Genomic DNA, 11,416 nt, shown 5'->3' with positions numbered 1-11,416 from the left:
CAGGTTTGCAGAAGTTGCATGGAATCTGAAAAAAACTTCAGGTTATGCTTTAAGACTCATCAGCAACTAAAAGGAAAGCTTTAGGAAAAATAGATTAGGACATGTTTAAAAGACAGATAGAGCCAACAGCAAAGTCAGAACAGGAAGCCAGTTAGCTAAGAAACAAGGAAATTATCCAACCAACATTAGTGTTGGTCAACATCACTATTAGCTAACCAACATGACACTTAAATAAACCAACATCACTGCTAGCTTTTGAACATCACTGTTAGCTAACAAACAGGACTATTAGCTGTCAATTTTACTTTCAGCAAACCAACATGACTATTAGCCACCCAACTTCATTGTTAGCTAACCAACATCACTATTAGCTAACCAACATGACAATTACATAAACCAACATTGATCATCCTCCAGAAGGCTGATGTGTCAGATTTCTTACTCGTTATACTGATAGCAAACATTAAATAGCATAGCACAAGACAAACAGGCTTTCCCAGCTTGTGGATGAATTGAAAGCAAATTAAGCTACCTCCTGAAACACGTTTGTTAGTCATCAACAGTTACTGTATGTAATTTTACTAAAAAAGTAAAATAAACAATTAGTTGTCTTTTCTTATTTATGGTCGAAAATCATTCAAACATGATTGAGCAGAAATTAATGGAAACCACAAGTAAGGGTTAATGCCCTTCGAGGTGTCCAATTATCAGGGATTAATAGACGACTATCCTCTGCTTCGTCCATTAATCCTTGATAATTGGACACCTCGAAGGGCATTAACCTGCTTATACCGTGGTCACTTGCCAACAAAAATAATTAATAAAACAACTAATTTATAATTTCATACGTTTTGGGATCAAAATAGAAAGTTTTACAAAAACAGCTTCTTTCCCCTAGCAACGCCTGAGGGCTTGACTAATAACTGGAATAGTCATTCCAATCCCATAACGTCCTTAGGGAATGTAAACGTTATTCACTACTCCAGTAAATAGGCAGGCCATAGATAACAAGTCACAACGGAACAAAAAAACTAGTCCGCTCAGCGCACTTTCTGAACGGATTAATCAATGAAATGACATGAAGACGAGTGAGACGGAGAGTCATGTGATCAGACTATAAACCTGTAAGTTAACATGAACAGTCATCTGATAAAAATCTTAGTTTTAGCAGACCAGCTGTTTGAATAAACAGATTAATCCCTCTTTCTGCACTACGAGGTCTCAGATATGAAACAGAGCTGTCCACGCCCTGCAGGTGCTGATTCTCCATCAGACACTTCAATATTTATCCAATATTATCATGCCGGTTAATCAGAAGCATTTCCTTTGGCTCTACAAAGAAATAATGGCTTTTCTTTTGTTTGTGTTATTTGAATCTTCTGACAATAATTTATAGCAGTTAGAACAGGAGGGAAGTGAGTTTTTTACGACACTCACCTCTCAGTGTAGGTGAGCCTGGAAACAAGACGTACGTCTGTTATCTGAGTCAGTTTGCTCAGCATTTCTAACATGCATATCCAGTACTAGACCGAATTATTAACGGAGGAATAATCACGCAGTGGGGCATCAGCTCTGCTCTAACTGGATCTCGCGCCCTGTCTCTGAGAGGGAGAAAACTTTATTTACACATGTCAACAAACACACAGAACGTGCATTTTGTCACATATATCCAGCGCACATCACTGGCTACTGTCGCTGCTCATTTACATAAGTAAACACAGAACAGAACCTCTCATTACAATTGAGAGCATATATATATATTCCTGTTTATGTCAACAACGTTGGATATAAAAGATAAGACCGTCTTACGTTACTGGTCTTAAACCTGGAGTCTGTCATTTAATGTCAGTTAAGTGATGGTTGATGCCAGTCCATAGGCTCCCTAGGCTGGCAGTGCTGTACCCCCTGCTCAGAAAATATGACTGTTTCAGGTTGCTATAGTTACTCCTAATGGAGTAATGGCTAATGACTGCTGCGCATTAATTTGGAAAAGTAAAAAGATTTTTTTTGACCGGGACTACTTGAGAAGTTTGAAAGGTGTCTGTATACCAGAAGTTAATTGACACCAGTGGATTTTCCAGAGCCAATCAGAATCAAGTATTCACCAAGACCATGGTATAAGATGGGCTTTAAAGCTTCCTCAAAACAAGTAAATAGGAGGGAAGCATAGAGTACTTTGTGGATATTTAGTCGACTCAGTCATCTTGCAATCTCTGGTTAAAGTAACATGCTAAGAGATGCTAAAAAAGGCATCATAGAGGACATTTTTTCATCAAACTCTAATATTGAATCAATACTACCAGATTTTGACATTTGATCTCATGGCTTTGTGTCAAACTCAGTTCAATATGTGTAACAGAAAATAACATTTCAAAGGTTTTCAAACATTATTTGAGTGGAGGCTCCAGTAGAGCGAACAAAAAGCTTCAGGACAAGTCAGACTTGTTTGTGCCAAAAGAGGGCAACCATGGTGTCACTCACAGTCCTTCAGGGAGAGCGGGGCACAGTCCACAGACTGACTCTTGGCTGGAGCGCGGCTCTGAGGGTTGGATATGGTGTTGTTGCTTTGAATGCTGCTGCCAAAGCTGGTGCCCAGCTGCAGGCGCCTCATGTGGCGAATCACAGCCGTCGCATTAAACGCTTGCTGTGGAGAGAGGGTGCAGGCAAACAAATGTCACAAAAAAGAAGATATCTGATAAAGGAAACATCACTCGTGTTTTAGTACCTTGAAGACCAATAAATTATTGTCTTTTCAGTAATTTTTTAAATCAAAAGGAAATAAAGTCTTGCATGCTCACCCTCCATTTGCTTTTAGCAAAGTTTTTCCTCATCTGCCGACTGACTGACTCATGTATGTTCTTGCAGAGAGCAGTGTCGCCAGCAATCCTGAAAATTAGAATTGAGTCTTTTTAAATCATGTGAAATTCATACATATAAATACAGCATTAGCCAAATGAAATATATGTATATGTACCAACATTGTTAGTCATCTTCATGCTGTTTAATATTTGCAGGAATAATTTTTCTATTTATTTATCAGTGATTGATGGGTGTTATTTTTCTTCTCTCACTTTCGGTCAAATTCATCTTAATATACGAACATGAAATCTTGTCAATGAGAGCCATTTCTCTGTGTTATATTACCTGTTACTAATGTCACAAACCCACATATTTGTATTAGAACGACCACCTGCCAAGGACCCAAAAGGCCCATTACTGACTAACAGACCTATTCATATTGGCCACCTTAGCCGGAGACAGCAGCCCACGCCAGCTCGCTCTCGTTAACTCTGACTCGGGCCTGGGAAGACATCCTAATTGTTCATTAAAGCTTCCACATTCTTCAAGCATCCTTCAGGATGCCGACCACTAATTGGTGGCCATTTATTCAGCAGATTTGTCTCTGAGGGCTGACAGTGCTGAGCAGAGGTGGGTTTGCGGCTTGGAGCCATGGCGACAGATGACAGTGGGAGAACATGCTCTCCATGACAAATGTGTGAGCCTGGCGATCTGCGTCATACTGCTGTTTAATCGCACAGAGATGTGTGGTTCCCTCTGATTGTCTGGTTTGTCTGGTTGGGAAGCAGTGTGATGGCGGTTAGTTTTTCTCACCAAGGGTGCTCAAGAGCCTGGTCACATGTAAATCTCTTCTCTGGGTCTTTCTCCATGAGGCTGCTGATAAAGTCTTTGGCTGTGGAAGGAGTTGAAAAAGCTCAAAACAAGCCAGACTATGAACATGTTCTCTATTTAAGCACAGCATCAAACTTCAATGTTTACATAAAAATATACCCTATCAAAATTAACAGAAAAAGAGAAATATTTCCTTAAGTTACACAATAATACACTGGATTATCTTTGAGTATTGAAGCAATGACCTGTTTCAGTAGTTTTGTAAAATTCCTATGTAGGTTTCTGGATTATTTGCATAGGAAAAGTTGAGATTGTAAATCAGAAACAAGGTTTGATTCTTCCTGTTTCTTCAAATACATAAACTTGTCCACTGAGCTAAGTTTTTTAAAGTCAAATGAGACATTAAAAAGAGTAGTGGTTTATACATTAAACATCGCTGTGGCTATATGAAGGGCATCTTAACCAAACTAAAATGAAAGAGACAATAAAGCATGCGACTAATAGGATCAAAAATTAATAAATCAACTTAGATTGATGTATTATTTCTGACAGCCCTTGTAAATAATAAACAAGAATGAACCAGAAAGATACAATATATGCACCAAGTCAAATAATTGCAAAGAAATGGGAAAAAAAAGATATATGCAAGAAACCAAGCGAATAGCATTAGTTCACACAGGCCACCGACTTGGGAGCTGCCATAAAATCAAGACCAGCTGATCTTCCACAGGCCTTCATAAGTGAACGCCCAGCTGATTCACTCTAAGCACGCTACTGGCTATTGCACTCATGTTGCCATATTTAAACTGCTCTAGACTGGCTATGCTTTGCTGCTCCCTCTACAAGCTGCTTTTTGCAAGCCTGCTCTCCCCCAGCTCCTCCTTTATGCTACAATTGAATAAATCAATGTTATTCTGTTGTCATTGATGCCTGCTCTACTCTGGGTATATTTCCAAGTCTCTCCCTGCCTTAGGCTCTCCTTGTAGGCACAGGAGGAACACGAACATGTGCTGTTTCTTCTTGATGCTTTCCACATAGGACTGTGGAAGTGCAGAGGGATCCCAGAACAGCCACAATGCCAAAAGTAAATAATAAATAACAGCAATAAGAACAAATTAATAACTGCTAATGTAGATGAAAAAATATGTAACCACAAATCATATGTGTTTCTTGACATAGTGGTCCTGACTGATATGAAAAACAGCAGTTTTGCTTAAGTTTAATATCTAGACTAGTCAGTGCTTAGATGTTTATACACATGAGCCTGCTAACTTTGTTAGCTTAACCTGGTCACTGCTGTTTAAAGGTTTTACAGATATACAAGAGACACATAAAGACATAAGAAGAAGAATATCCCCAGGACTGACTGGTGTAGCTTTTTACTACTTCATGTTTAGTTAGCAGCCAGTACTAGCTAGCCAGAAATTTTACTCCTAATTGTTGTTAGCTAACAGTGTTTTCAGGGTCGCTAGCTAAATAGGGGGTTGTCTCTAATTCTAGCTCTTAACATAACAACAGGTGGTGTGTCCTTAGTAAGTCACTGTTCAAATTACAGTCCACTTTTTAAAATATGTGTCAACTAAATTGATAAATTATGACAGTTTTAAGCATATTGAATGAGTTGTTGAATTTTGGAAAACAAGGGTAAGAAGAAAGCTTTAATGTGTTCCAAGTACAAAGGACTTAACCTAGTGCAGAGATTAGAGGCGTGAAAAAACAGGCTTAAATTTATCCTATTAAGTGATTACAATTAATGGAAAAAAAGTTGTTGTTTTTCTATTTCAATTGATAGCGAGGAAAATTAAAACATTCTAAATTCTATTTAACAATAATTTAAGCCTGTAAGGAGCACACACACACACACACACACACACACACACACACATATATATATATATATATATATACATATATATATATTTTTTTCTTTGTTTAGTTTTTGATCTGATCATAACTTCTTTCATCTTTAAATAGTGTTTTATGTATGCATTGTGGTTGTTAGCACACAACCACACACACAAAGAAATATACATGTTTCATATCTCACCAGAGTCCGATATATCATCCCAATACGGCGCATCAAACTCGTAGTCTGCCTTGAGAATTTGTTCAAAGAGCTTTGAGTCGTTCTCATCATAAAAAGGAGGATAGCCGCACAGCCTGAGAAGATGAAGATGGATGATTACACAACAGCAACCCGTGTGAGCACATTCATCCAGCTGCCGGTAGAAATTTTAACCCAAATCTAAAAGGATTTGCTGAGGCCTAATCTCATTCACAGGCAGTTTGATTTTTCATACAGCATGCAACAAGAGATGGGTCAGAGGGATTAGAGAGCCTACATGGAGGCTAAGAGGAGAAAATGGGGGCAAAACAGTCTATGTTTGCATGATATGGAATAAAAAAATAAACATCATCATAACAACCACCAGGCAAAGGTCCTTATTGAAACTCTTCATCTCAGAAGCACTTGAATCCATCACACCTAACAAATGGATTTCCACACCAGCGGTTTACCCTTTACTAAAAAGTTCAGGAATTTCATTAGTTAAGCAGCTTCATGTCACACTTCACATTTCTTTCCTGGAGGGCTTTGCAGTGGCGGACTTAGTAATTTTAGGGCCCAAGGCGAACACATGTAGGGGGGCCATCCACATCCATTGTTCTCTGCTTTTTAAATTCTTATTTATCAAAGAAAGAACTACTTCTAACTTTTTCTTTTTATCAGTCTTCACACAGCAATGATGTAAGGATATCTGGGACTGTATTAAAAAAAGAAGTTACACAAATGCACTCACAACTATGACAATGTAATTTTCTTTATTTCTTTTGACCTTAGAGTAAAATATATTTTATTTTTAATTTATTTCTGCAAGCAATGTCTTTGTAAAGAACAATCCAGGTGAATTTCAGAATGTCTATTTGGAGACTCTAAATGGACATCTGGTAACCAAATGGCATTACAGCTCAGCTCAAACATCCCATCTCAGCTGTTGAATCAGTGTTAATTTTGACAGCTATTTTTAATTTTAGTCTTAGTCTTTTGATTACGTCTTTTAGTTTTAGTCACATTTTAGTCATTTCTACCCTTTCAGTCTTAGTTTTAGTCGACAAAAACTAAAAATATTTTGGTGTAGTTTTAGTCCATAAAAAGTCCTCCCATTTTAGTCTTTACTTTTAGTCCAAGCATTGTTTATCTTGCCTGAATCTGGTACCAAATCATGGCAGTGTGTTCTATGCACTCTGCTAAACCCCTGCCTGCTACAGCTGAGAGGCAGAATAGCTATAGACGTACTGTGTTTTGACAGATTTGCCCACAGTGGAGAAATATCATGGATTTTGAATGTCCAACAAAAACTACATTACATTTTAGTCTAGTTTTAGTCATTAAAGATCTACTTTTGGTTAGTCTCAGTCTAGGTTTTGTCAAAAAAGGCTGTTGACAGACATTTCTAGTCATATTTTTGTCGACAAAATTAACACTGTGCTGAATCTTTTAAATCCCTAGTCATAGGTGTCTTGGTGGCCCCTCTCACTACCTGTAGTCTCCTTCTTGTACAGACACTCAGTTGGTGAGGACGGCTTAATCTAGGCAGATTTACACCTGTGCCATATTCCTCCCTTTCTTGATGATGGATTTAACTGGACTCCTGGTGATGTTCAGTGCCTTAGATTTTTGTATCCATCCGCTGACTTATACTTGTCAGTCACCTTTTCTCTGAGTTGCTTTGAGTGTTCTTTTGTCTTCATGGTTTAATGGTAGCCAGGAAACTGATAAACTAGTGACTGGACCTCCCAGACACAGCCTGTCTTTATACTACAATCACTTGAGACACATTCAGTGCACTCAGGTGATCCCCGTTTCATTAATTGTAAGATTACTGGCACCAATTATCTGGACCTCTGTTGTATTGGACCACTTTAAAGGGGGTGCATATCTTGCACTCACTTATTTAAAATTACATATTTTTGTTTAATCGACATTACTTTCTTGTTTTCATTTTGACATTAAGAGGTTTTTTTCCATTTTTTTTTTCAAAAAAAGCCAAATTATATTGACCACAATTGATTTATCAACAAATAAAAGGGTAAAATAATGAAGGGGGTGAACACGTCTTATAGGCACTGTATCAGTGTAAATGTGGAGAAAAGATTTTTTTATGTTTAATGCCAGTAAGAAAGTAATTAAAGAGCTATTAAGAGCTGAGTCAAACTCAGTAGGTAGCATGACGTGAGGAAACAGCATACAAAGGTGAAGATGCTAACAACCTAAAAATACACATTAAATTCAAACTACAGCCTCAGTGACATAGCAAGGATTTTAAACCTTAGGTTTATTTCTATGGCCGAGTTGTTTTTAGTGAAATCTAATGACTAATAAAGAAATGTTTTAATTTTTTTATGAGGTTTGCCTGGTGGTGTTTGATCATGAGGAGAGTCCCTAGATAACAATCATTTAAAGTGAAATCCAAGCAGAAAATGCAGAAAAAGCTTTAATTCATATTCATATACACATTAATAATGAGCACTTACAGAATATAAGCGATCACCCCAATAGACCAGCAGTCCACAGCTTTACTGTAGGGCTTCTGAGCTAAAACCTCAGGCGCTAGAATGATAAAGCAAGATGTTAAATGTCAGAGAAACTACTTTTCATGCTAAGAAGCAATACAATTATTTTTTCCGAGCATTCATTGCAAACAAGGCTGGAGATGAATGTGAATGTTTGGTGGTTTGCCTGCAGCAGATGGCTAAAATCATCCTGTGGCTCCTGGCAGATTAGATTAGATCATCATGTTTAGCCAACTGGTGAATCTAATTATCTTAGAGTAAGTTTCCACAAAGCTGGAAAAGAGCTCAGAGGGCATCCTCACCCACGTATCCTGGAGTCCCACAGGCAGTTGCCATCACGTCACCTGTTCCTTCCATCTTTGACAATCCGAAGTCGCTGATCATGATCTTTGATTCATCATGTGGACTGAAGTAGAGCAGGTTCTCAGGCTGGAAATACAGCAAAAGAAAAAACATCAGAAAAAAAGAGCATACCCATGATTGTTTGTCTTTGTGTGTTTGTCTAACTCTGTCTTCTGTCTGCATATGTAAGGAAGAAAGATGTCACACAAAATATAGAACAAAATCCCCTGGATTTGTCTCTCTTGAGTGTTACCAGCTCACCAAAGAGGCTTCATTAGTTTTAAAGAGAAGGGAAATCCCTGACACTTGACCTCTGTAGGTGATATAACGCACACACAACCCCCCACACACTTAAGCTGCGTTTCCACCAAGTGGTCCAGTTAAGTTCAGTGTGGTGCTGCACACAATGATTTACGTCTTCATTGTCTGTACTTCCTACTTTTCTGGCACCCTTCTTTTAGGGTACCAAGTGTACCTATCTGACCCTAAAGAGTGGAGTTAGACATACTGCAGTTCACTGATTGGTTGAATGAATCATTACTTCCTGTGCCACAGAGGTTATAATGTACATGTGCCATGTTTAAATGTCCTGTGGATTTCAAGGGAATCATTTTCATAGAGGGGTCTGGCTACAGACTGTAGATCTCAGACCCCCCTCTTGCAGACGACTACCATGAGACAGTGCCCCTTTCAGAACAGAGAAGGCATAATTTGCCGGTACAATGTTTTAGAGTTTTTTTAAATTCAACTTTATTCATAACCAAAGTCTGGCAGTTACATTCATAAAATACCACACTGCAAACATTAAAAATTGAATTAAGTATAGACCCGTTTTAGAAGTAGTCACTTTAGCCTCATTAACTCTGGGTAAAGCTAACATAGCTTTGATAGCTACATAGCTAACATTACTACATGAGCCAATGCTGTAGCTAATGAAGCTAAAGTGAGCCAGAGTTCATATAACTATTTCTAAAACTGGTCAAGCTTTAGCAAACAGCATAATCTAAGAAAGCTAAATAAGCTTTGTTTGCTTTAGCTTAAGCTACTTTAGTTATGTAGCTACATTGCCCGTGTAGCTTCAGTAGCTTTAGGTTTAGCTACATAGCTACATTACCTACATAGCTAACATAGCTTCATTAGCTTTAGTCTTAGCTATGTTAGCTACATTACATACATAGCTAATGTAGCTTTGTTAGCGGGTCTGGTTTTTGACTTTTAACTTTGGGTATCCTAACCCTTAACCATTACCCAAACCCTAAATCTAAGTCTGATCAGACTATTTTCAAAAGTTTTTGCATGTATATCCCTTCTGACAGATGCAGTGTCTCAAGGTAGTGGTCTGCAAGAGGGGACCTCTGGGATCTGTGGTCTGCAGTCAGACTGTTTTGGAATTTTTAGGCTTTTCTTTCACTGACATGGCAACATAATCCAAGTGCAGTGTTGGAAATGCAAACAAATCAGAGTAACAAGCCTTACCAAAATGTAACTTGAAATGAACCAAAATGAACCAGAATAGACCGCTTGATGGAAACGCACCATTAGGCTGAAATGTTGCCTTGGATTCATTCAGCTTGTGCAGTAAGTAATGTTAAGTTTGAACAATTTTGCAGGAATGAATGATTAACAAGAAAGGCTGTCAAAACCCTGCTGATGGTACATTTTTTAAATGAAAGTGTGACAAGAATAAAGGACCAAAAACTGCACAGCTGAAAGAAAAAGGAATCAAGGTCTCAGCCGCTAAAGTAGTATTTTGAAAACCACACAAGGTAGAATAGTGTTTAACAGGAAAATAATACTGTTCAGTTTAACTAAGAAGGAAATCCTGGGCGTTTAACCTCTGAGGGTAAGACTAATCAAAAGCTCACATAATTTCTCTAACACAGGTCAGTTAAAGGATTTTACCATTAGTGAGTCAGAAAAGTTCAAACTTCCAGAGCCATTCTGTTTATTCTGCCTGTGTTTGCCCACATTATACCATTTTTGTGGGATTGAGATTGGACCCAGTAATTTGCACTTTGCATGGTTTTGCTCAATTTTACCCACAGTTGTGTGGCAGGAGGGCAAACTAAGCACTGGCCTGAATATTTTCAGCCAAAATTGTACAAAAATGCTGTCTATTCTAGACTTTTTGTTTGGGATTATTCCATCATTCATTTGTTTAATAAACCCAATTTATATGACTTTTGTACAGATAGAGCTTTCAAAATTCCCAATATTTTGCACATATTTTTGATACTATGTGCTTTAAAGGGGAATAATCCCCTTTATTTATAGATTAATGCCATCAAATGTATCACAACTTAACCCTGTTTCATAGGACAGTTAATTATGAGGGGAAAGAATGTATCAAAAATTGCAGGCAAAGTCCTGCGCACATTTCAGCTCCGAAAAGTTTCATGCTTATTTGTACACCTGAAGAAGATTCATTTTTGTGCTTTTTAAGCTTTTATTGTTAACACAGAACAAGGGATAGCGTTTAAAACTGGAGGAGACTTTGAACCGGGGCCATCTGTTTCAAGGTCAACAGCCTCTGTGCATGAGGTGCATAGACATACCCACAACCCAGATATAACCTATGAATAAACAACGCTGTCATACCTTCAGGTCTCTGTGCACTATACCCATAGCATGTAGGTAGTTGACTGCATCCAGGACCTGTCGAATAAGTCGACTGGCATCCATCTCTGTGTAGAAACCTTTCTCCACGATGCGGTCAAACAGCTCACCTCCAGACACCCTGTTATCAACACAACAAATAAAACACTGATTTATTTTATCCATCAGTTTTATCAGTGTTCACTTTGTAATAGATCTCTGTCATAACTTAAGAAAAGGCATGGTGAAGTTTTCCAGCAGTTTGCCTGACAGATCT

The 11,416-nt window shown here is 38.1% G+C and overlaps 1 protein-coding gene across 1 annotated transcript in view; it reads right to left on the bottom strand.

Moving 5' to 3' along the window:
* Window positions 1-11,416, bottom strand: part of camk1db (calcium/calmodulin-dependent protein kinase 1Db) — a 48,141-nt gene that overhangs the window by 2,271 nt on the left and 34,454 nt on the right. Inside the window, exons 4-10 of the mRNA XM_041794853.1 lie at window positions 11,143-11,281; window positions 8,505-8,631; window positions 8,164-8,239; window positions 5,678-5,790; window positions 3,613-3,691; window positions 2,799-2,886; window positions 2,482-2,644 (exon numbers count right to left, since the gene is read on the bottom strand). Of these exons, the coding sequence (XP_041650787.1) occupies window positions 2,482-2,644; window positions 2,799-2,886; window positions 3,613-3,691; window positions 5,678-5,790; window positions 8,164-8,239; window positions 8,505-8,631; window positions 11,143-11,281 (785 nt within the window). The remainder of the gene's footprint in view (window positions 1-2,481; window positions 2,645-2,798; window positions 2,887-3,612; window positions 3,692-5,677; window positions 5,791-8,163; window positions 8,240-8,504; window positions 8,632-11,142; window positions 11,282-11,416) is intronic.

Source organism: Cheilinus undulatus, linkage group 9 (genome assembly GCF_018320785.1).
Source record: "Cheilinus undulatus linkage group 9, ASM1832078v1, whole genome shotgun sequence".
Classification (NCBI taxonomy): Eukaryota; Metazoa; Chordata; class Actinopteri; order Labriformes; family Labridae; genus Cheilinus; species Cheilinus undulatus.
Note: the sequence above shows the minus strand (reverse complement) of the source record. Positions and strands in the feature narration are given on the sequence as shown.